This window comes from Miniopterus natalensis, chromosome 3 (genome assembly GCF_054644295.1).
Source record: "Miniopterus natalensis isolate mMinNat1 chromosome 3, mMinNat1.hap1, whole genome shotgun sequence".
NCBI lineage: Eukaryota > Metazoa > Chordata > Mammalia > Chiroptera > Miniopteridae > Miniopterus > Miniopterus natalensis.
The window spans coordinates 81,437,961-81,464,332 of record NC_142083.1 but is presented as its reverse complement, the minus strand read 5'-3'; the positions used below and the strand labels follow the sequence as shown (position 1 = coordinate 81,464,332).

The following is a 26,372-nucleotide window of genomic DNA, read 5'->3' as shown; positions in this document are numbered from 1 at the left end:
TTCGATTCCCGGTCAGAGCACATACCTAGGCTGCGGGTTCAGTCCCCAGTCCAGGTGCATATGGGAGGCAACCGATCAATGTTTCTCTCTCACATCGATGTTTCTCTCTCTCTCTACCTCTCCCTTCTTCTCTCTCAAAAAATCAATAAAAATATATTTAAAATAATAAAAATAAATAGTAACTGGATGAGCCTGGGCTTAGTCTTCTTTTATGTGATGCATATTTTTAAATTTCTGTCCTATTGACCCTGCTGTTCCTGTAACATTTATTTAGAGTTAATATTTTTAAATTGTTATGTCCGCTGCTTGAAAAATAGGTGGGGTAAAATGGTCAGGACATATTATGTGGTCATAGCTTAAACAGTGCATTTGAAATCAAAGCACTGCCCATTATTTGAATTTTAGATAAAGATAAAAGGCATGGAGATGCCAGAGATTCATTTCAAAGTGGAGTTAGTTCACATGAAGCATTTGGAGGAAAACACTGTAAATCATCCTCAGAGGTGGTCAGTCCTGCCTGTGGGCAGAGGGTGGTCAGCTCTAGGTCCTCTGCCCCCTCCCCCTGTCCTGGGGCTGACATGCTGAGTTTCCAAGTCCCAGCTCAGAGGAATGGAGGCCTGGCCCATCTTCCCACGCAGCCAAGGATTTCCTGTTTATCTTTCCTGATCCTTCGTCCACTTGCACAAGATGTGAACCCAGGGCAGGAGCCAAGATGACAGGAGCTATTTCTGTAAGTCAGTTCTATGTTCTACATGCTGGGGTGAAGGAAATTTACACTTAAATTAAATTTCGGTCATTGTCTGGAATCTCCAGAAAGAGAAACTGTGTGTGCGAGAGAGTGTTTCTGTGTTAATATAGAAATATGATATTCTCTCTAAATAAACTGTGACAGGGTTCTCGTTTTGATGCTGGTGTAGTGTAAACCATATAAACTATATATAAAGTTAATCAATGGGACCTGGTAAAAGGATGCCCATGACAGAAAAGAACGTGGGCATTAATCAAGCAAGAGGGCACAGCCACTTTGGAAAACAGTTTGGCAGGATCTAGTTCACCTGGACATACACTTAGCCCAGGGTTTCCCACTCTCCATCGCTCAGAATAAAACCCGAAGTTCTCAGCCTGGACTGCAACAGGCTTGCCCAGCGTCGGCACTCCTGGCAGCGGGCTGGGTTCTCTGCTGTGGGGCTGCCCTGTGAGTTGCAGGCCGTGCGCAGGATGCCTGGACGCCCCCTCTGCATGCCAGGAGCATCCCCTCTGCAAGTCGTGACAGCCACAAATGTCTGCAGACGTTGCCAAAATGTCATTACAGGCAACGACATAGATGATCTAACACGCATGATGTTTAGCTGAAGGACATAGACACCCCACCCCCCACCCCCACCCCCCTCACACACAGAGAGAATACAAATTACTTACAAAGCCATTTTGGCAGGGAGCGGGAAGGGGCAGGCAGAGGGCTTCTGGGCCGAGGGGGACATTCTGATTCTGGATTTAAGTAGTCATCGATTTCTCAGGTGTTTTTCACTCTGGAAATGCATCATGCTGTGCACTTTTCCATAATTATGTTAAAACTCAGTAAGAAGGTTTTTTTTTAATGAGGCATGTCTAGATAGGGTTGATATGAAAAGATCTCCAATGCACATAGTACGTGGAAAACAAAGCAAATTGAAGAATGCGACCTTGTGATTCTGTGTGTTTGTAAAGGATGTCCAGGAGCTCGAGAAGCTCGCACACTGATGGGAGCGTAAATTGCTGTTCATCCCTGCAGAGCACCCTGGCCTTCGTTAATAACATTAATAACACTGAGGTTGCCCACAGCCTACTACTCAGCATGTCCGGGCCCCAGGGATGTGCTCTAGAGAAACTCCTGCCCATTGCCTGAATAGACAGGGTGAGGAATGCTCACCACACGGATACTGGGATAGCAGACTGAGGCTCAGAGGGGTTAAGCAACTTGCTGAAGATCACACAGCTTTTGAATCAGAAAACCAAGATCCGATCGCAGAACCGGAGCTCCTAGCCACTGTACTCCCCTTGGTCCCCCTGGTACCCAGCAGGTCAGGAGCAACATGAACTCATTGTTGGCCTATTGAGCAGCTTTGAATTGCATCCCAATGGCAGGCACATTAGCTCTTTACTTCAGTGGGAAGCCCGTGGGTGAGGTGGGAGGGGCTTCCCTAGTCCTTTCAACTCACCCCTCTTAGCATGGGCCGCCTTCCTTGTCTCTACAGGCAACTGGAGCCCCCAGATCCTTTCTTCCACCATCCCTAGCATGCATCCCAGAGCTCTTGTACTTGAAGGTGAGGGAGCTGGGGTGTCTCTCCACCAGCCCCATGGTCATTAGTTGAGGCCTGCTCTGGGGCCTCTGAGTCTCCAGCACTTCCCTCTGGTCCTGCATACAGGTGGAGTGTCCTATCGCAGCAGGTAAAGAGCCCTCTGGCCCGAGGTGCAGAGGTTCACAGGAGCAGCCCTCAGAGAGAGAAGGTGAGTAGAGCATCCCTGCACATGCTGAGGGTGCTTCTGCAGCACATCCCCCAGACCTCTGCAATAAGGGTGTCTGTCTCCTTTCCAGCCTTGAGTTATACCACAAAATGCCCTCCTTTTATTGCCTCTTCCTTGGGAGGTACCAGCCTCGGGAAAATCAAAGTGCAAAGGAAAAGCCCACTCTCCTTCATTCCCTGGGTTAACTGGAATTGCCCCTCCTCAGTGGGCCTGGCAGCCCTGCCCTCAGCCGCAGCCCCACAGAAGAGTGAGGCAGAGAGGCCCAGGCTGGAAAACTCAGGGGCTGTGGGCGGAAGCCCAGGGTGGCCCTTGCCTTTGGGACCAGAGAAGCTGAGAGCTGCTGGACAAGATCAAAAGCAGCTTCATCCTTTACAGATGCCAGGAGCTGCTGACACATTTAAAGAGAGAGATGAGCTAAACATCGGAAACTTCCCTGGGCTGAAAAGAAAAGTTGCCCACAGGCGTGATCACACACTGGAAACTCTCGATAGAGTCTGTGCTGTTCCCCTGCTTTCTCTTCTGATTTTGGACCATCCACCAAGAAAGCCAAGTTCCTTCCCATATTGACGAAGACGATGATGGTGACAGTAACCACGGCACTCACTACTGAGGCTTGTGCATGTCACTTTGGTATTTTACATCTGGTAGCTCATCTAATCTTCCCACTGTCCAGTAGCTTAAAAGGGAGGTTCTATTAGCCCAGTTTTGCCATTGAGGAAACTGAAGCTCTGCGAAGGTGGGTCAGGGGCCACAAGCTCAAGTGCCTACAGAGGCAGGCAGGCAGGCAATATAAATGAAGTCAGAGATCAGTTGTGATTAGTGAGAACCCTGTGAACTGAAGATGGGAGTTCATGCCCGGAATAAAGGGGACCCTCCTCAGCCCCAGCCCCAATGTGGCCACATGGGAATGTGGGCTCAGAGCAGCCAGAGCTTATTTTTCAAGTAAAGACAGAAATTTGGATTGGAATGTGACATCTTTCCATTTTGGTAAGCAGCTAAATCAGTTAGGATTAGGTTCCCCTCCGAAAAACAAACAAACAAAAAACCCTGAAAATAACAAGGCTGAGATTAAAGTCTATTTCTCTCTCACATGAAAAAGGAGGTGGAGAATCAATGTCTTCAAATACAGTTACATTCTTAGTACTGGGGGTTAGGGCTTCAACATATGAATTTGGGCGGGAGGGGGGGGGCACATAATTCAGCCCATAACACTGTCCATCTCCTCCACTCCCCTGTAAGCTCCATAAATGTGGAGTTCATGCCTAGTCAGAGAAACTCTTGTGGTTTTTAAAAATTTTTTTATTGGGGTGACATTGGTTAATAAACCTATACAGGTTTAGAATGTACAACTCTATGACCCATCACCCGCATACTGCATTGTGCGCTCACCACCCAAAGTCAAGTCTCTTTTCAACACCATTTACCCCCCCTTACTGTTGTCTGAGTCTATTTCCCCCTCACCTTAATCCCTTCACATTTTTCACCTACCCCTCCAAGCCCCTTCCCCTCTGACATAGTCAGTCTGTTCTCTGTATCTGTTGGTGGCTGTGAGAACGGCACTAGGCGGGGTCAGAACAGACCTGAGTTCAACAATCTTGGTACTCGAGTTCTGGATAGGAAAGAATTCAAAGCCAAGACTCAAACTATAAGAGAAAGTTTATTTAGAAAGTCACAGATGTTGAAGAAGTGAGTCATAAAAGAAATGGGCTTAGGAAACAAGTTATAGAGCTAAGGAAGGGCCCTTGGAGCTTAGAAGTGAGGAAGGTCAAGGTGACACACCTGGGGGCAAGGCATACTCCCAGGAGGGAGAGTGAACTGGGTCCTCCATCCCAAGGGTTTTAAAGATGGAGATTTTAGGGGAGGTCCCAGGGGAAGATATGAATAGAATATTCAGCAGCTTTCCAGGTATGGCGTTTCATGGTCTGGGTCTCCACTGATTGATTGGTCAAGGCCAGGGCGGGGGGGGGGGGGTCATTATTCAATGCAGCTGGTCCTGAGGTCTGCTGTGGCGTCACTTGTCTGGTTTTGTGGCTTTTCTTGGCCTGGAGCTGAAATACAACTGAGGCCTAAATGTTATCTCTAGGGAGGAAAGGTCAGGAGGTCCAAGCCACAAGACCAGAGATATGCTAGGGGAGGAAAGGTCACCCTGGAATGAGGTCCTACCCTACAATTGTCCTTTGCTAGGCACCCAGGGCTTTCCACCCTGGACCTTCTGTACCTGGCCCATCATTGTCCTTGCTCTGCTCATGTCTGTCTAACTGCCTACCACATATCTATGAGTCTGTTTCTATTTTGTTTGTTAATTTGTTTTGGTCATTAGATTCCACCTATAAGTGAAATCATATGGTATTTGTCTTTCTCTGACTGGCTTATTTAACTTAGCATAATACTCTCCAGGTTCATCCGTGCTGTCACAAAAGATAAGATTTCCCTTTTTTTATGGCCGAGTAGTATTCCATTGTGTAAAATGTACAACAGCTCTTTTATCCACTCATCTACTGATGGGCACTTGGGCTGCTTCCAAATTTTGGTTATTGTAAATAATACTGCAATGAACATAGGGGTGTATATATTCTTTCAAATCAAATATTTCCGGTTTCTTCGAATATATTCCCAGAAGTGCAATTGCTGGGTCATAAGTCAGTTACACTTTTAATTTTGTGAGGAAACTCCATACTGTTTTCCATAGTGGTTGCACCATCCTGTGTGTTTTTTAAATATATTTTTATTGCCCTGACCAGGAATCAAACCGGTGACCTCTTGGTTCATGGGTCGACACTCAACCACTGAGCAACACTGGCAGGGCTGTTTTTTTTTTATAGTTGAATACATATATAATTAGTAGAACATGACATACATGGTTTATTTCAGTAGGGGTTTAATTATTAGAAAAATATATGTAACTAGCACAGTAAAACAATCATTTAACAGATATTGTTTGGAATGAGGCTAGAGGCAAAACAGCAACATTAAGAAAAAAGATTAGATATATAAGGTACACTGATGTACCAAAGGCTATGAAGGTGGTACCTCAAGGGCTGAAGTTGAGGAAACTTAGTACCAAGAGCTGGCTCTAAGGGCACATGAGCTTTAAGTTCTTTTTCAGCTCTCTCATTGGCTGTATGACCCTGGGCAAGTCACTCAGCTGTGCAAGGCCCTGATTTCCTTATGTATCTAACGAGGATTCTAAATACACATGCCCCATATGGCTGTTCTGAGATGTTACCTCGAGGGAGGAAAGGCTTACATGTGGCTTGTGAAGATCTCAAGGCTTGGAACCAGGCACCAGTCCTGGCTCTGATGCTCATGAGCTGTGTGACCTTGGGCAACTTACTTTACCTCTCTGAGCCTGCTGCTGCTTCTGTAAGAAGGGCGTAATGGCACTGTCACTGTAAGAAACATCCAAACCTGTAGAGAATTTTTAAGAGCTTATTTGAGCCAAACTGATGACAATTACCGGGAAGCAAAATCTCAACAGATTGAGAAAAATGCTCTGGAGAATGGCAGTTTTGCAGGTTACTTTATAATTTAGAATCAAAGGAGAAGACATGAGGGGATTACATGAAATCCATTGGTGGCAGGTTAAGGGGGAAAAAGAAGGCAAAGCCAGAAAATCTCTGGAATTGGATAAAAAGTAAAACAGAGAACATACATCTTTAATATTGGTGGGTACAGGATAATTAATAGTTAACATTTACAGCACATAGACATGGAACAAAATAACAATGAGAGGTTCTGTGCTCTGTGCCTGGGTGCGCCCTGAGGGGTCTGGAAGAGGAGATTACTCTGACATTTCAAAGGTATGTTATCTTAGATGCAAAAAGAAAATACAGAGGCTCGGTGAAGGTAAAGGTTGACCTTTGTCAAGGAAGATTCTGGCCTAAGACGTGACTACCTGCTATGTCTCACTTTTAGTCAGAAAGTTTTAACTTCAGAACATCCTATGTGGTTACTTTTGGACTCTGATTTTGTAAGGCCCTCTGTCCAGGTCTCCCCTGAGCTTGTCCAGTTTAGTATGTGGCCCGTTTTTCATCTACAGAGCCTGACTGCTAGGTTGGTCACGAGGATTTGATGAGTTAATTCACCTTTTGAGTGATGCCCGGTGTATTGTCATAGTTTAGTCAACACCAGTATTAATCACTCTGGGAACAGCTCTGGACGCACGCTGAAACAGTCCTCCTAGAGGCCTTGACCGGGGCAAGTCCCAGCCAGGCCAAGCCCTTTCCAAGTAGGCTGATGTCAGAATTCTAAGTTGGACGTCCACATCCTGACATTGTCCCTAACACCAAGAGGCAGGGACATGATGTAATGGGAATATGCTTTTGTCCTGAAAGGATGGGCAAGGGTGGGTGGGAGGAGCCCTCTTAGAGCAGCCCTTTCCTCCCAGGCCTGCTCGCTCACGGCAGAAGCTTGGACCAGAAGTTTTAAGGGTTTCCAAAGATTTTCTTTCTCACATGCTTCTGCATGATTTAAACATTTTACAATGAGCATATATTATTTCTATGATCACAAACGAACAAGAAAGTTATTTGTGTTTTGAAAAACCAATCCAGAGCCAGACTGTGCCCTTCTAGATTCCCAGGCTCAGTTTCTGACCTATTGGGGCCACTTGCTCCTTGGCCTGACTCTCTGTGGAAATAACTGAAAGGGGAGCCTCTGGTTCCTACAAATGCAGACTACAATGACTCCAAAGTGAAAAAAAGAACACTAGCTACCTCCTAGGTCCAAATGAGCCATAGACTTTTTAACAAGGTGCCAAGCACATAATGAGCCCTCAACAAATGGCACCTTTATTATTATTCACGAGTGTTCATTATGTTCTGGGCCAGTTACCTTGTGTGCTTTATTTTATTTAATCCGCACAAGGACCCACGAGGAAGGTTCCCACTTTACAGATGAGGAAACTGAGACTCAGAGAGGTAAAAGGACTTCCCCAAAGTTCTGAAGTCAAACTACATTGTGTCTTCTGCCTGGCATGTCCTTTCCCCAAGTCTGAGTTCAGTCTGACATCACTTCCCTGAGGGGCCCTTCCGTTAGCTGGTTCTCTCTGACCTTGCTTTGGGCTCTGCCTTCATTCATATTTGAATCGTCTGGGGAGCATGCAAAAATCCTGTTTCCCAGCTGCACCCAAATAAATCACAGTCTCTAGGGGTGGGGCCCAGGCATTGGTATTTTTAAAATCTTCCGTGGTCACTATAATGACCGGCTAGGGCTAAAGATGGCTGTGACAGATGATCACCCAATGAGGAGGACGTTTCTTCTCTACATCTCGTGTTTCTTTCTGACATCCTTGGTGTCTGAATCATAAGGTTGAAGGAGCACTTCTGTACTACCTGCTTTCTACCGCCACTAAGAAAAACCAATACTGAAGCAACCAGTATGTCCTTCAGTAGGTGAACAGATAAATCAACCATGGTACTCCCAGAAAATGGAATATTATTCAGCACTAAAAAGAAATGAGCTAGCCCTGCTGGGTGTGGCTCAGCAGTTGAGCATCGACCTAGGGTCCAAGAGATCGAGGTTCAGTTCCTGGTCGGGGCACATGCTAAGGTTGCAGGCTCGATCCCCAGTTGGGGGCGTGCAGGAGGCAGTCGATCAATGACGACTCTCTCATCATTGATGATTCTCTCTCTCTCTCCCTCTCCTTTTCTATCTCTGAAATCAACAGAGATATTTTTTTTTAAAAAAAAGAAAGAAATGAGGTATGATGCCATGGAAAGACATGGAGGAACCTTAAATGCATATGACTCAGTGAAAGACACCGATCTGGAAAGAGGCTACATACTGCATGATTCCAACTATATCACATTCTGGAAAAGGCAAAGCTATGGAGACATTAATAGGATCAGGGTTTGCGGGGGGGGGGGGTGATGAATAGATTTTTAGGGCAGTGAAACTACTTTGTATGATGCCATAACGATGGAAGCATGTCATTACACATTTGTCCAAATCCATAGAACGTACAAGCCAAGAGTGAGCCCTAATGTAAACTGTGAGCTTTGGGTGACGATGTTGTGTCAGCGGAGATTTATCAGTTGTAACGAATGTACCACTCTGGTGGGGGTGCTGATACTGAGGGAGGCTGTGCATGTGTGCAGGGCAGGGGGGATAGGGGAAATCTCTGTACCTTCCTCTCAATTTTACTGTGAAACTAAAACTGCTTCTAAAAGAATAAAGTTGTTTTTTTTAAAACTCAGTCTGGACAAGTGCTTCCAAATCATTCATTCATTGGGCCTGGCCCAGCTGAACGCTGGGCGCTCAGTGTGCGCTACCAGCTCACTGGCTTCTGCTGGGCAACCCTGGACACCGTACTTAACTTTCCTGGGCCCTGACTCCCTCCACACCCAACACCAACCGAGGTGCCTGGGTTTCAGGGCCTAAGGCCATTACGAGTGGGGCTGGGGATCCAGGGGCCCGAGCTGGGGGCCTCTCTGTGGTAGAGGAAGCCTGCACAATGGTGGGGAGGCAGCAGGGTTTCTGGCACCAAGAGAACACCTTGTTCAAATGGGAGGAGGGGAAGGTCTCCTGAGACCCTGGAGGAAATTGCCGTGGTCAGTGCAGAGGGAGGAAACTGTGTGCACACTGTATATGTGCACTCATGTACTCAGATACATATGATTATGTATGTGAGACTGGAAGGGTTGTGTCTGAGGGTGTGTAGGCCAGGAGTATGTGTGTGTGCAGTGGAGTGTGTCTTTGAGAATGCTTATGTGCAAACATGAATGCACATATATGTGAATTTGCATGAGGAGTTGGTGTCTATATGAGGATGCAAACGTGACTATAGGTAAGTGTACATATGTATGGAAATTATGGATGTGATGGATATATGTATAATGCGTGATGATGTAAGCACCTGCATATTTGTGTGTGTATGAGAGTGTTTGTGTTACTATCTGGCTGTTGGTTGGCAAGTTATTTAACCTTACTGTGCTTCAGTTTCCCTATGTCTAAAATGAAGGTTAAGTACTTACCATGGTGGATTAAAGGAAGCCAAAAATTCTCTTCCATTCCTACCATTGATTGACAGGTGTGGGGGGTTCCATATCAGTTCCCCTTAACCTTGGCTGGACTTGTGACTTGTTCTGACAAGTAGAATCTGGGCTTTGAGAGATCACAATTCTGCATTTGCACACACAGATCACTGCCTCTCAGAACCCAGTGCCTGAGCCATGAGAAGCCAGAGCCAAAAGGTGAGGCCACATGGAAGGAAACTGAGGTACACTGGTCCTCAGTGCCAGCTGAGCTCACAACACACAGCAGCACCAACTGCCTGCCATGGGAGTGGGCCCTCTTGGACAGGATAATCCATCTCAGTTGATGCTCAGAAGACTGTAGTCCCAGCTGACATTACCAGGACAAAACTGTCAGTACATCTCAGTTAACACACAGAATTGTGGGAGAATGGTGGTGGTGGTGATTTTTTGAGCCATTAAGTTTTAGGGTGGTTAGTCATGCAGCGAATTGCCAATAATAAGTCGCTGCCACCAATCCAATGCCAACAGGAGTCCCCAACCTGGGATGCAGTAAAAGGAGTGACTTTATTCAGGTAAACAGTTTGCAAAATGGGTAAAAAAAGCCTTCAGAAGAAACCAAAACTCCACTCCTCCAGACAAAGAGGAGGCCTACATATACAGAGGAAGGGCCCTGGTCCTTGACTGGCCCATTTTTATACAAATGGAGCATCTAAATTTGCATAGTTTGATTGGTCCAAATTGCACTGTCTGGGTTGTCCAGAATAGTGTGTCCTTATTGGTGGGTCATTATGGTGCCACTCTGATTAGTCAGTAAAGATGCAAATAAGTGCCAGGCCGGGCGTGGCTCAGCAGTTGAGCATCGACCTAGGATCCAGGTGATCGGGGTTCGATTCCCGATCAGGGCACATGCCCAGGTTGCGAGCTCGATCCCCAGTCAGGGGCGTGCAGGAGGCAGCCGATCAATGACTCTCTCATCATTGACGTTTCTATCTCTCTCTCTCCCTCTCCTCTCCTCTCTCTGAAATCAATAATAAAGATATGTTTTTTTAAAAAAAAAAAAGATGCAAATAAGGACATAGGTGTACAGCTCCAATTTGATGGGGCTGGTCTGAGCCCATTAGTTGAAACGTTTACCAGGAATTCCTTTAAGAAGGTCAGCAGAGCTGGCAGGAACACGGTGCAGGAGGTTTGGCAGCTTAGTCTGTGGCTTTTCCCTGAAATGCAGCGTGCGTGCGAGGTCCCCCGTAAATAATGCTGCTAGACTGATTATGAATTTGGGCCCTGTTAACCACAAGAGTCCTTTTTGACAGGTATGTTCCTTCTCAGAGTCAAGAAAATAAACTGATACTTTGTAGGAGTTGGCAAACTTTTCCTGTAAGGGCCAGGTAGTAAATATTTCAGGTTTGCCTCCGCTGCTGTAGTGCAAAAGCAGCCACAGATAATAACTAGGACTGTCGCAGTGATCAACAGAGGATGGTTTGTGTCAATAAACGTGCACGACCGTGTTCCAGTAAAACTTTATTTACACAAGCAGGGGGCAGGCTAGATTTGGCCCACAGGCAGTCGTTCACCCAGACCTAGAAAACTGCCTGGAACACAGTGCTGTAAAAGTGTTGCCGCGTGTTAGCTGTCAGTGTGTATTTATGAAGAGTGTGGATGTCTATGCATGCATATGTGTACACGCATGTCTGCGTGGGAAGCCTGTGTCTGAATGAGTGTAAATGTGTCTATGCGCCTAATCTGTTTAGTCCATAAAAAGAAAGCAATGAGCTTGTACCACCCAACATTTCAAGGCAGCTACCCCAGGCCTTCCTGCTTCTATTCTGGGGAGAAAGGGAAGCATCTTAGAAACCCAAGAGAAAGGGCTGGTATGTCCCTGTCCATCTGGGTTAGGTTTGGAGGGAAGCCAGTTGGTGGCTGGCTGGGCTACTACAGAGCCAGCAGCCCACGCCTTCCCTTCTGCAGAAAGGCCAGTGAGGTCAGCCCCCTGGGGGGAGGGGAGGGAACACTGTAAAACTGAAAAGGGAACTCTGGAGCTTTATAGGAAGGACTTGGGGGGTGGGCAGAAAGCTATCCCCCCTCCTTGGGTGGGTGGCTTTTCCAGGCAACTTGTAAACATCTGCCTGCTGGTTTCATTTTGATCTCCCACTGTGGGACTCATGAGGAACTACTTCCTGCATGACTAACCTTCTTGGCTGGGTTTGCAAGGGCCAGAAGCGCAGCAAGTGTTCATTTAGGAAGCAGTGGACGTAGATTCACATCCCAGCCTGCACTTACTTTGCTAAGTGGCGTTGAGGCATGTGGCCTCATTTTGCTGAGCCTCAGTTTCCTCATCTGTAAAATGGGGATGATATAGTCCCATTTCCTAGGACTATTTCGATGATCCACTGAGGAGGATGGTATGTGTCAAGCCTTTGGCATGGGGCTTCGCACACAGAAAGTGCTCTGCAAGGTGACCCCTTGAGACAGACCCACATGGTTTAGTGTGCTGGGCTTCAAGAATTCAGGGCAGCCTGCCCTAATCCCTCGGGGCTTCAGTGAGGTCCCTTCTGATTTGGTGTCACAGAAACCTGTTTCTTTCCTTCAGAGCGCTCACCTCTGTCATTCGGCACTCATTGGCATGCTTATTGATAAGCATCTCTGTCCTCCAGCAGACTGGAAGCTGCAGACAAATGAGATGGTGTCCTGTTTTGCTAACCACTTTATCCTGGGCACGAGCACAGGGCCTGACACATAGTAGGCTATTTACTGAATGAGTGACTGGAGATGGAGCACTTCATAATGTGGAATTCCCTGGGGCCCTAGGGAAGAGCATCTTCTCCCCATTTTTAATCAACACATCAATTTGAGGGCCTTCCAATGGGGTCTTCCAGAATAAGTTTACGGTAGCAGCCCTCTTCGGCCTCCTGCTGCATTAGTTAGGTTAGGTGGGGCTATGCTGCAGTATCAAAGAGCCCGCGTTTTGTTTCGGACACCTAACATCTCAAAGGTTTATTTGTCACCCATGCGAAGTCCAGTATGAATCAGATGACTGTCAAGGACAGCTGTTTTCTTTGTAGTGACTCAGTTCCACCTCGTGATGCTGCCCGCCCTCATATTTGGCCTTTATTGCCTCTGCAGGATCTCACAGAAGTCCCTTCTGTTCCCTGCCCGTTGGTCAGAACCAGTCAGTTGGCCCTCCTAACTGTAGGGGGCTGGGAGATATTGGGTTCCTCAAGGATATTAAGCAAGCAGAGGTGTCTGTGCCACATAAAGGGCTCAGAATTCTTGGCTGGCCTCACGGGGCCGGCGTTAGTGAGATGATACCCAAATGCATTCTGAAGGCTTGGAAGCTGAAGATTCCTACAAATTAGACTGCTTTTGAAAACCAGGTATTGAGCAGAGGAAAAACAATCAATCATCACAAATCCTTTGCTTCAAATATGGAGCAGTGTTTTCTGTGCAGTTTCTTGCCATGCAAGGCCCCGAGGGTCCCTCATCTCCAAATGCCACACCATTTTTCTATGTGACTGAAATATGTTTTCATCGTTTCCTTTTGATAAGGATCGACAGTTGCCCATCAGAGGCATAGCTCCTAATTCCAGGAGACCAATGATTAAATAAACCATGAAGATAAAAATCTTTTGATGAGACAAGGTCCTTAAAAGCTTTTAGTTTGAGTCTGGCACACAATTAGATTCCTAATCCCCCCCCCCCCGCCCCCAGCTTCATTGGAAGGTGTCTTAATGGACTTCAAAGTCCCAGCATCTAAGGATGGTGGGGCAGAGGGGGCAGAGACTGGGACAAAGTGTGGGAAAAACCATTGACTATTCATGAAAAGAGCCAGCATTTTGTGAAAACAGGCTGTATCTGATATATGTTCTCTCCAGGCTAGACTGAGTTTACAGTTCCTCCAAATATAGACTTTTCTTTGCTGAGAAGTGTCAGGATGACTCTGATGGCTTTTTATATTTTTTCAAAATATTTTTCATCGTTTCCATCTCCCTGGGGTTGAAGAAAAGAGGAACTGCCAATGGAATTAAATCCTGTGCCTACTTAGCAATATTTTGCCTGTGTCTCTTAGTTAAAGGGTTCCATCCTAGGATTTTATTCCACCACCACCCACTTCAGCTGTCTGTCTCTACCACAAAGCAAACTTCACACCCACCAACTGGTGGTTCCACACACCTGGTGGGGAAATCAGGGGTTCTCTACTGACAGGTTCCAGAAGGACCATCTGACCTAAGTCAGTGGTTCACAACCCTGGCTGCATTCTAGAATTATCCAGGGAGCTGTGAAAGTGCCCAAGCCTGGGATGGACCCCTGAATTTCTGACCTCATGGAGCCAGGGTGGAGTTCTGAGCATGGACAATCTTACAAAGCCCCTTGTATGTTATTATAGGTACAGGATTGAGAACCACTAGCTTGAGCTTTTTGCCAGGACTCAAACAATGCAAATCAAATTTCATTTGAGAAATAAAATGGGGAGAAAGCTTATAAGAAGATGACATAATTTAAAACAAAGAGATATGGGGGCGGTCAGTCCTCTCACTTAATTTCCTCCCTTCTGGGAACGTGTACAACAAATATTCACAACTGCAGACTCACTCACAGTCCTGTGGGAAGGGAGGTTTGATGATGGGGAAGCACTGGGCAAAGTGCCTGAGGGTGGCCCCCTCTTAAGAAATGGATTCCCCTTTCTGTTGTCCCAAAGCTGCTGGGCACACTCCTAGGAGACCACAGCTAGCAACTGGATGGCACCTGTCAATTTCACATGCATTACTCTTTGCTTCTCCCAACAAACCTATAAAAGGAGGTACTCTCACCCCCATTTTGCAAATCAAAAAACTGATGCCCAGACAAGTTAACTGGCTTGTCAAAAGAGTAAGGCCAGTGAATGACAGAGCTGAGACGTCAATCCTAACACTTATGGAGCATTTACTCAACGCTAGGACTTAGGCAAATATAAATTATAGAATTATAAATTCCCTAATTACTTCTCACTTCTTCGACATAATCTTCTATTTGTTTCTAGCAGAATCTTATTTACCCACAAACACCCATTCTTCCTGCATATTATGCTCAGGGCTGCTGTACGACAGGTGCCAGGCTCTCTTTCCCAGCTTCCCTTGCCGCTAAGTGTGGCCATGTGACACTATTCCAGCTAATGAGATGAGAGAGGAAGTCTACGGTGTTCCCTAATCCATTTTCTCCTCTCCATCCCTATCGTAGCCACTGCGGATCTTCACATGACAAGCATATGGCTAAAAATGAAAATACGGATAAAATGAAAATGGCAGAGCAAACCAATGCCTGGATCCCCGAGTCACCCCTGCACTGCTGGCCACCTACCTCCAGGCTTCTGGCTGATGAGAAAATATAAGCCTCTATTTGTTTGTCACTGTAGGTTAGGTTTTTATAAGTTGTGGCCAAATATTCCTAGGTGATGCCGCGTCCTAAATGCCGCCCCTCACTGTCGTTCTGGTCTTTACAGCGGAACGCACTGCACTGCCCACCAGCTGCCCCCCAGCCAGCATCTGGCTGAAGCTGAAGCTTAGCCATGCTGGGGATGCTGAATCAGTGCCATCATCTGAGACCTGTGGCATTTTGTCATCCGAATCGGTATTTAGTTTTCCCAGCTTCCATTTGTTTTTACAAGATAAGGACAAGCACAGGAATGTAGTCCAACAGCTGTGCAAACACACAGCTCAAAGATGGCAACGCTGCTGCACCTCACCACTGAGCCGGAGGCCAGCAGCCCGCTGGGCTTCAGCCGGCGAGGGAAACCTGGGTGCGCCGTGGGGAAGGTGGTTCACTGTCAGTCCAGTGCTTGTATCAAAGTCTGGCTGTTTGAAAGCACAGCCCTGGCCAGTGTGGCTCAGGGGTTAGTGTCTGCGTATGGACCAAAGCGTTGCTGGTTTGATTTCCAGTCAAAGGCACGTATCTCGGTTGCAGGTTCGATGCCCGGCCCCAGTCAGGGTGGGTGTGGGTGCGTGCAGGAGACAACCAATTGATGTGTCTCTCTCACATCGATGTTTCTCTCCTTCTCTCTCCCCCTTCTGCCTTCCTTCCACTCCGAAAATCAATGGAAAAAATATCCTGGGGTAGGGATTAACAAAAAAAAGTCCAAAGCACAGAAGTCAAGGGCAGCCTATATTTTCTCCAGTGGCAGCCCTAGCATACCAGTTTTTTTGTGTTTTTTTTTAAAGCTTCCAAATCAGTTAGCTGGTGCTGAGCGAGAAACTACCACTAACCCAGTGGCTTAAAACAATGTCTATTATTGCTATGGGCCAGCTGAGTGGTTCCGCTGACCTGGGTCAAGTTTAGCTGGTCTTAGATGGGTTTGAGTTACAATCAGTCTGTTGTCATATCGGTTGTCGGGGAGAAGTGGGTAGCGGGGCTGGTCTGGGATGGCTGCCCCACCTGTCTCACAGGTGGCTGGCTGTCAGCTCTGGTGAAAGGCCTGGTTGGGTCATGAGGTCTCTCATCCTCACTTGGTGGTGGCAGGCTTCCAAGAGAACAGTCAGAAGCAGGTAAGGTATCTTGAGGCCCAGGCCCGGAACTAGCACAATGTCTATTGTGGTATTATATTAAATTGTGCTATAAAGGAAATGTGCACCACCACATTCTATTGACTGAAGAAAGTCACAAAGCCATTCCAGTTTCAAGCAGTCAGCAAAAGGTCACTCCCCTTTTTGATGGGGGAGACCGCAAAGTCACTTTGCAAAGGGTGTGGGTATAGGAAGGGTTGGAGAATAGGGACTATTTTTGAAACCAGTCCACTACGCTACAGTGAGAGCTTTTCATAGAGGGGAACACCATGGGCATCAAGGAAAGAGATGAACAAAATTTGGGTAGCAGAGAGATGGCTGGGTGGACAAAGTGGAGACAATCCTGCAGTGGAGAAAGAGTGAGCAGCAAAGGGACAGAGGAAGAGGCTGAAGATACAGACTAAATGACAATCCATTCTGATCATTACTTCTACGCTGACTTGTACAGGGTGCTTAACATGAGTCTAGCATTTGACAGGCATGAACTCACCTAATCCCCTATTGCTCCTATGGGGGAGGTTCTATTATGAATCCCATTTATAGAGGAGGGACCTGAGATTCAGAAAGGATTAAGTAAGTTGCAGAGAGACACAGATGAGAAGTGCAGGAAACAAGACTTGAACACAGGTCTCTTGGCATTAAAGCACTGGCCCTAACTGTGACACTGTTCTGTCTCTAGGGTAACTGGTTTCTCTGTCCCTGCTGCAGCCCCGCTCACCCCGCCCCACCCAGGCCTGGACCACTGCAGCATCTGATGACTTCCAGGTTGATTACTTTCAGCCAGCCTTTTCTGTAGACAGCCAGAGAGTAAATATTTTCAGGGTTGTGTCCCAATTACTCAACTCGGCTGAGGCAGGGTGCAAGCAACCAAAGACAGTATGTAACTGAATGGGTGTGGTTGTTCCCATAAAACTTTATTTACAAAATAATTAAATTAAACTAAATAAATAGAAATCGTTTGTCAACCCCTGCTTGATCCATTCTCCACCTTACAGCCAGAGCAAGGCAAACTCAAATGTTGACCCTGCCATTCTTGCCCATCTAGTATCTTCTGGATCAGTCCAAACTTGCGGTGCGGTTTACTGCCTTGCAATCAAAGCGTGGCCCCCAAACCAGCAGCATCACCCTCCCCTGGAAGCTTGTTAGAAATGCAACCTCAGGTCCCACCCAGACCTGCTGATCAGAACCTGCATTCTAACAAGACTCCCAAGCGATCTGCACACTTCAGTAGTGAGAAGTTCTGGCTTCAAGACCCCTGGTGTCCTGGTGCCTTCCTACCTGTTCTGCCTCATCCTTGGCTTCCCCGTCTCCACTTTCCAGCCAAACCGAAATGCTCCTTCGCCTCTGTGCGTGACGCACTCTTCTCCAGCCCGACTCCCATCACTTAGCAAATTCCTAACCTATCTTTGGATCTGGACTAAGACGTCACTTGTTGCAAGCAACCCTCCCTGAACTGCAGGAGGTGCCCCTTCCGTGCTCCCATAACCCTTCCCCCACCTAACACCCACCACAGTTTGTGCGCTCATGAGAGAGCAACCACATCACTGTCTTGGTCATCACTGCATGTGTCCTCAATGCCCAGGGACAATAGCCACTAACTAACTACTCGTTAAAAACTAAAGCCAACACACCCCACCCCATTTTCCCCTGGGCAAGTGTCCTACACAACTATTTAATCAGCCTGTGGGTACAGGTTTCCCTGAACTTCCACCTGGCACCAAGGCTTTGAAGGGCCCTACCTAGCCTCCAAGCTTCCATCTCTCACTAAGCCTTATGGTTTTTCATATTAGCAAATGTTTACCATTTGGAGAAGGCCTGAGGGCCTAAGAGATTTCTGGGTAAAATTCTTGAGCTATAAATTAGCCACAGGTCAAGACTTGAACTGCATTTAGGAGTGTGTGTGAAAGTGGGGGGAGAGGAGGGGAGAAGCAGAGCATGAGCAGAAGGTTCTGGGCAAGGAAAAAGAGACTGGAAGGCAGGACCCCAGGCTGCAAGCCTGCAGAGCTATGAACTGGCATCCTTTCCCACCTGTGTACGGAGCCAATGCTGTACAAGCGATGATCCCAGCGGTGCTGCTTGGGAAAGACTCCCATACACCCAGACACTGAGATCAGGCGAGGCTTCCTTCCATAAGAAAACATAAGCCAGGGCAGCCACAAGGAAGGTGAGACCCCTCCCAAAATCTGACATCCAGTCCACAGGTTTCTACAAGTTCCTTTATTAACAAAGCAAAGTATAAAAGAACAAGGCCCCCAAATGACCCATGTGATTAAAAAGTGCAAATTTACTCCAACCTGAAATAGAAAACAAATGGCAGGCCTCGGCTCTTTGGGCCATGGAAATTTGGTGTGATTAAAATACATTTTAATCACACAACTGTAGCAGCTGAACCATATTTGATTAACTCTTTGGTCTCTGTTATTGGAACACAACATATGCTATGACTGCAGCTGACACTGCATCATAATACACAGTTTGGGGTCAGAATACACATTAAAAATCACAATAAAATAAGAGGAATGTTTTAAAGTCAAGTGACTAAATCAAGGCACTTTTTTTTTTTTTTTAATGCAAAAGGTGCTAAAATATTCCTGAATATCGGATACTAAAAAAACAGATTATATATAATTTAGCTGCACATTTTGGTCTATTTCCTCTGTATACATGATCACATATATATCTTTGCCTGCTCCCAATTTACTATACTTGCTTTATCCCCACCATATCATGGGCTATGTAGGTATAAAGAATAAACAGTAGTGTCTAAGCAACAGACATGCAATTTTTAAGAAATAAACAAAGGCCACATGATAACACTGAACTTCTTTCCCTCTCAAGGGACACTGGAATTGTAATGAGATTCATTTTTTCCATGACTGGGGGGGAGGTAATAACCTTCCTCTTCGTGGGAGGGGATAAGCTAAGTCTTCAGCACCAAGGTCAAATGCCACATTTTACAGAAAAAGTGACTTACTCCATGAGGATCAAAGAGCCCCTTTGGAAGCTGTTAGGTTACTTCCTTCAGAATGCTAGGATGTCAATTTTGGTGGGAGCCACCGAGTCAGAAAGGGATGGACACGTGATCGGAACTGTTCTTGGCAATGGGAATGGTAACAAGCCTAAGAAGCATGGCCCCAAGACCCAGCACTGATTTTCTGGTATTCAAGGCCACCAGTTATCATTGCTAAGGCACAGCCAAGGACACTACCACAAATAATAACAATAATAATAATAATAATAAATTTTAAAATAAGAATAAAATGCAAATAAAAAAGAAACAAGTTATTCTGCAATCCTTGCTGATGACTCATCTTCAAACTCCGACATAGCCTAGGAGTTGAGCCCGGACTCACCAGGAAGGAAATGCCAAGAACTGGCCCCCAGCAGTTTGCTGGAGGATCTGACTGCAAAGAACAGCCCCAGGAGAGAGGGTCCATCTGAGAGTTAAGTGTTATCTGTGGCCGTGATAATTTTTTTGGTTTGTTTCTACAATAAAGCTTAATTCTGAGAGATAAAGAAGACTGAGATATCACTCCCCCAACTATGTATAACAACATCATATCCATAACAATAAATATAACCTTATACATATTTGGGGGGGTTAATTGTGTAAGGCAGGGGTCGTAAACTGGTGGCCGACAGGCTCAACCAAATGTTTTGTTTAACCCACATGGTGTTTTAGAAATTTTAAATTGTTTTGTTTAAAAATCAGAAAGTTTCACTTAAAAAAATCCTGAATTTCAGCCCCACTGTACCCCTTTTCCCCCTTGCATGGAGCTGAGTAATGGCTGTGCCCCCCTAAGACAGGCAGTCCCCACTGCCCACCCACCCCTTCTCTACCTTGCTTCTGCAGGCTGCTGAGTTTGCGACCCCTGATTTTGAAATAGCACATACCTAAAAATGTGTTTCCTAACCCAAACCTCTCTCCCACCCTCATATGATTTCCATCCCATCTTCCCTTCCTTTCACTTCCATCTTAAGTCCTCCTTCCTGAGTCCTTCAGATTTCTCTTGATTCATTCACATTCTCCCTTCTTTCACTTCAGTTTCATTCTGCAAAAAAAAAAAAAAGCCCCACCTCCTACTCTCAGCCCTCCAGCATTCTAGAATGGCTCCCAAGGCTGGTCAGTGGGAGTTACTGAAGGGTGTCTCAAGGCAAAATGGCTGAGTCATTTTCCCCAAACATTTTCTGTGGGCACTGGCTAGACAATTTTTTTTTTTTTTTTAAACATGAGCAATTCTGAGCCTTCCTGTAAAAAATATTTGCAAATATGAATCTCCAGTACCAAGTATACACCAAAAATGTGTAATTTTCTGATTAAGGTCATGATGGAGCCCTAATAAAATACAGAACTGAGCTTAATTTAAGTGCCTCGGGCAACCATCATACCTGGCTAATATGCCATATTATTCCATTTGTACACAGTACATGTTTGGGATTACTAAACATTGATCAAAATTGATCGAAAGCTAAGTTTTGGTTACCATGTACAGAGAACAATTGCTCAGCATGGCATTTAAATACAACATTAATATTAAAAAAAAAATTCACAAACACAATGCCCCATTAATTTAAAAAAATAATAAAAATTTAAAATCTTGAGGATGGACAAGGCTTTGGGTAATTAACCTGAAGAAAAAAATAACAAAAACCTACAAGAACAGTATGTTACCAGATTTAAACTTCAAAACACTACTAAGATAAAAAAAAAAAGGTACCTATCAACTCAGCTAGAAATATATGGAAAATTCAGCTTTTAAAGTTTTATAATCCCCTGCTCCAGTAGGCTTAATGACCACAGGGGAAATTGTGGCTGACTATGGAAACATTATAAGATCTAATTCCTGTTGGCATTTACTCTAAAAAAGGAATTCTAAAAAACACTGTGCAGTTTATATCTTTGCAGAAAGTTGGTAGACTGACCCCTTTGCTAAATGCAGTACCTTATATATAACCTAGTAATAACCTCAAAAGCTAGGAATGACCTTTGTGGTCTCAAGGGGAACTCTCCCCAAAACAACCTCAAAGAGAAAGCAAAACATTTGCGAACTGCTTCTCTTACAGTCCAAGGTTGCACAGAATATAAGAAGTCTCTGCAGTTCTGATGAGGATTTCCTATAAATCATTTCTTCACAATGATTTCCTGCAGTGGCCGAGTAGGTCCCCTAAAAAAAGTTTAAAGAGTTCCCTCAAAATAACTCAGGAATTAAACAATGGCCCTATTCAGGTAGCTACTTCTGTCTTCCAAGCTTTACCTTTAAGAGTCTAAGGGAGTACATGTCTTTGTTTAAAAAAAGAATCCCAAAGTATAACACTGGGACTGGCTGCAGTTTCTATTCGGCAAGCATATTATGGACATTCTAAACTTGGAATTGAGGGTTGCTAGAAATTTGGGAGGACAAGGAGGGATTTCAGAATGGACTCCTCCTGGCTGCAAAATACACCCAACCTGGTGATATTTCTGTCCAAAGACAAAAAAGAGCTGACCACTAACAAGGGCTACCTCCTTTTATCTCCACCCATCTCTTGCTCTTCACTGTATTTCTCCTCTGCTGACTGATCAGAGTCATGGATCTTCAAGTACAGAGTCCAGATACTGAACTATACATAAGTGAAACACCTCGCAAGACCTATGCGGACAACCTCTCTTCAAAGTTGCTTTAGGACCACTTAAAGGCAGCCTGGGCAGTGGGAGAATAGCTTTCCAACCACTAACCATTACTGGGCACTGAGAGCACTAACTACCTGCTAGGCACTACAGTAGGCACTTCCTCTTCATTATCTCATTGAATTCAAAAGAAATCTCATGCAAAGGAGTTTGCTTAAAAGCCTTAAAACGAAAAAAGGTTTCTGGCTCCAGCCAGCAGCAAGTCCCAGTGAGACACCTTGATAGGCAAAGCTAAAATACATCTTTCTCTAGACCCAACATGTTTTCTGCCCTCACCAGTGTTGTCTTAAACATGCACGTTGATGCTACTTTGCACTGTGCCTGGATCACAGCAGGAGCTCAACGGATGGGTGTTGACCAGTACACATCCTGGCATGTGCCTGGAGGGATGTAAATAGAGCAAGCCAGCTTTTCAAGACTACACATTTCTTAGTAGTAAACGCAGCTAGCCTCCCTTTCAGATGCAACACTTGGCACTAGCAATTACCACAGAACAAAAGAGTTGATCGAAATAAAGTGCTATTTGCTCTGGAAGTTTCTCTAACCAAGTCTTGACTGCCTGTGTGACTTACTTCTTCAGAATCTCGTCACACACCCATGACCGCACCATTTAAAATATACATTAATATTAATTTGCAGAGTAGAAACTATGTTCCTCAGAACAGTAGCCCCTAGAATAGAATATCAATTCCAGTTGTAGATAATCATGTTTTTAAAAAAGCCAACTGGGAACCCAGGGCCCAGCAAGTAGTTATGCCAGAAAAAAAATTAACTTCTTTAAATTTGGGGGCCAGAGAGACCTGTGCCTCAACAACCCACAGAGGGAATTTTCTCTGCTGCTAGTTCTCTCTTCCTTCACTGGACTTCCCTAAAATCTGCGGATCCTTCCACAGAATCGTTCCACACAACCCAACATTTGGACCAACTCTTAGCTGCTGCTATTGGATGTCTTTCTGGAGCCTGCCTAGGTGAGTATAAAGAAGATGCTGCAACTATACTGGATTGTGAATCCAAGGGTGATGACATTTAAGTCACCAAATGTCATCCTCAGAATTTTCCATCACCTTCTGCAGCTCATCTTTCTAAAGTTGAACTGGATTCATTGCCACCCCCAACCCCACCTAGTGGGAGAGGCTTTAGGAGCATTAGGCCAGGTAGGGCCACTATCAGAGTTTATGGTTCATCTTTAGGGAAGCCCTGGGTGCGCTGGCTCCGCGGTGGGGAGCACCTGGCAAGGTAGCGGGGACCCCCATAGGCCCGGAGAAGCTGGGGCAGCCTTCGCCATGTGGACAGCAAGCGTGCTGCCACGAGTTCCCGGGCGCGACCATCAAAAGCTGCCAGGAGGTCAACTGGGGTGGCTTCACGAAGTACCTTGGGCAGTGGGCCCACTTCGGCGACCGCCCCTCCGGGACCCAGGACGCAGTGGAAGAGTGTCTGGCGTCGCAGCAGGCAGTCCCTAAGAAACCTCACTAACTGCTCCATGCGCTTGCCCAGGTGAGCCTCATCCCAGCCTTGCTCCGGAGCCCTCTCGTGCAGCAGCACCGCCAGCAGCGCCGTCTTGAGCACGTATGAGGACAGGACGCGTCCCCACTGGGTGGCGGCCGTGGGGTCCAGCCCGCGGGCGCCCAGGTCTCGCAGGGCTTTAAGCAACTGCAGGCACTTGAGGTAGCAGGCACCTGGAGGGGCCCGTTCCTGCAGCCAGCCCAGCAGCTTCTGCTCCTGGCGGGCTGTGTTCACGCCCCACAGTGCATCGGCACGCAGGCCTCCCGGGAGCTCCGACGGGGACCCGACAGGCGTGGATGGCGGTGGTGGCGCCACGAGGAAGACGCCGTCGCCCAGGTGGACTGCGGGAATGAGTCGCACGGCCATGGAAAGGCGGCAGCAGCCATAATCAGTGCGGCAGGGCAGAATGTGCAGCGTGGGAGGCTGCTCCAGGCTTCCAGGGGTCAGGGTGACCCGACAGCGCTCCTCCAAGCTGTATCGCACGGTGGCCAGGGAGCGCTGCAGATGCGACTGGAACCAGCGCAGCACCAGGGTAGCCGAGAGGTGGCGCCGCCCCCGCACGTCCACACAGAAGCTGTCAGCGAAAGGTTTGCAGTCCCGGAGCCACTGGCTCCCACAGGCTCCCGGCGGCGCCTTGAGTGAGCACACGAAGCAGCCATGAAAGGCTGGGGCCAAAGCGGGCTGGGCGCCCAGGCCCCGCGGCTCCAGCGCCACCAGCGGCGGCAGGCGCAACGGCACCAGAACGTCGAAGGCGTCTGGCCGTCGGATTTTATGCTGCTCGTAGGCGCTGCCCACCTGGATGAAGTCTCCGCGGAAGGCCAAGGCCAAGGTCCCCCCCGGAACGGGGCCTGGGGATCCGCGGGCGCGGCCAGCCCGCACCAGCTCGCCCACGATCCGGCTCACGTGTGCCTTGCTGTGGCCCAGCACGTGCGGCGACAGGCGCACCTCATGCTCGTAGTAACTCTCCAGCAAGATGCCGAGGCTCGGCTCTTGGAAGTGCCTTGGAGAGAAGGTGGAGCGGTCCCCCAGGCGGGGAGACCCGGGCAGGAAGCGCTGCCGGACAGCGTGGCGACAGCGTAAGAGGATGTAGCCGAGGAGGAGCAGGACAGATATCTTGAGCAGCGGGAAGCCACCGTCCGCGCCGTCGGGGGGCTCAGCCCGGGCGCCCCCACTCCCTCGCAGGACATGGTAGAGGCACACGAAGGCAGTGCACAGGCCGGTCACCAGGGGCCAGAATACGCGCAGGTTGAGGGTGTAGTGCACCGACATGCCGGGCGCCCGGGCAGCCCAGGGCGCGAGCCCCGGCGGCGTCCCCGGCCCAGCATGCGCGCAGCGCCCCAGCAGCCCTGCTGTCCCGATCGCCTTCGCCTTCGCGGCGGCTCCCCCCTCGCAGGGTCGGGGGAAGCCGCCCTCCAGCTTGGCCTCTTCTCCCAGCTCAAGTTCTCCTTCCAGCTGCGGCCCGCCCTGCGCTCCCGAGCTCGGGGCCGCGCCCTGCGCCGGCTGCGCGCCGCGTCTGGCCCGGTGGCCCTCCCCACCCAGCGCCCCGGAGCGCTGCCCGGGGCCAGCTTCTGGCCCGGGCCGGCTCGCCTCCTACCCTGGGCGGCCCTCCTGCCACCGGGCTCCCCCGTCGCTCTCCTCCGCGCTCGTTCCCGTTACTCGAGCCCCGGGAGTTTCCTCTTCCGAGGGGAGGCGAGGCCGCGCCAGCTAGCGGGGAGGAAATGCCGGAGTCTGGAGCCGCGCGCCGAGCCGGCGGGCGGGGTCGGCCCCCTCCCGGCCTCCGCCTTAAAGCGACGCGGGCGGCGGGAGGGACTGCTGGGCGCTCGCCCTGCTCTCCAGCGGGCCGCCCCGTTCTCCCGCCCGCGAGGCGGAGCGGGGAAGGCCCCGGTTCTGGGGCGGTGGCCTTGTCTGGGGAGCTTCTGGAGTTGTGCTCACAAGAAGTTACACTGGGAAGTAAAGAGGAGGAGAAAAGAGCTCACGACGAGACGGCCGTGGTGGTGTATTGGTGGTGTGGCTCAGTGCCGCTGTCCTACATTCAAACCAATGTTTATTGAGCACCTACTATGTGCCAAGTAGGAAGCTAGGTGCTGGGGAAATAGCAGTTGACAAAATATACAAGGTTTCTGTCCTTTGTAAAGCTTGCATACTTTAAAAAAAAAAAAAAAAAAAAGGAAAGGAAACTGAAAGGGAAGGGATCCCATAGCAGAAAATGCTCTGAATGAAACAAAACTGTATGAGGGAGTGAGAAGGTGGGGGTTGCCCCAGGGAAGCTGGAGGCTCTCTGTGAGGTGCAGTTTGGTCTGAGAACTGAATGAGGAGGAGCCAGCCTCCGGAATAATAACAGCTTTTACAAAGGACTTACTGTGTGCCAGCACTGTCGCCTTACACATGTTCACTCACTCCTTATGTTAATCCTATGAAGTGGGCACTATCTCCATTTTTCAGATGAGGAACCAGGGACACAGGCAGGTTCAGCTGCTTGCCCAGGCTCACACAGCTTTAGCAGAGCTGTGCCTTGAACACAGTCACCTGGCTCCAGAGAAACCAGGGGTCGGGACTCGGGGAGGGGACCAGAAATTCCCCTTCCTCAACTGCTGGGAATTTGTCTGTATCCTTTGTCAGGACCTACATTGGGACCTCAGTCTGGGGAAGCTTTGTTTTGTTTCATAACTAGTGAGAACTCCCTGAAATAACCTAGATTTAAATAATTCTCTTTATTTATTTACACTCATTGCACCTTCCCTGCTCCCACCATCAATTAAGGAGAGCAAGAGTGAAGGCAATAAAAATGTTCATAACCCATCTGCCACCTGGGAAGCAGGATTGAGGATGGCTCCTATGTTAAGCACCAAGATTACTCCCAGGAAATTCTGAGTTGAGCCTCTTAGAGCTAAACAAACCTGCTTTCAGATCCCATCTCCACAATTATTAGCTATCAGATGGTCGTCTATCAAACAGGAAACAGCTCAAAAAAAATTGATTGTATATGTTAACAGAGATCTAGGGGATCCTACTTCAGTAAGGCTGGATCTAATTACTCTCCATAGGCTGCTTAGCTCTGCTTTCTTCTAAGGTGGCTGTGCCCTCTGCCAGGTCCTCTCCATATGCCCCTGGATACTCTAGCCTCACATTATCCTGAGTGCTAAGGAAAAGAAAGCTTTGCTTGTCTGAAAGTTGCAGCAAAGGCTATGC

At 47.7% G+C, this 26,372-nt stretch overlaps 1 protein-coding gene across 1 annotated transcript; it reads right to left on the bottom strand.

Moving 5' to 3' along the window:
- Positions 1–18,209: 18,209 nt before the first annotated feature.
- ITPRIPL2 (ITPRIP like 2) lies at positions 18,210–24,560 on the bottom strand. The gene has a single exon (XM_016196270.2). It carries the CDS (start codon positions 24,450–24,452, stop codon positions 22,854–22,856), a length of 1,599 nt encoding a protein of 532 aa, XP_016051756.2. The 5' UTR covers positions 24,453–24,560; the 3' UTR covers positions 18,210–22,853.
- Positions 24,561–26,372: the final 1,812 nt, after the last annotated feature.

What these genes read in the sequence shown, in the direction of transcription:
- ITPRIPL2 (XM_016196270.2), bottom strand. Translation starts at nt 24,452, where the DNA reads ATGTCGGTGCACTACACCCTCAACCTGCGCGTATTCTGGCCCCTGGTG.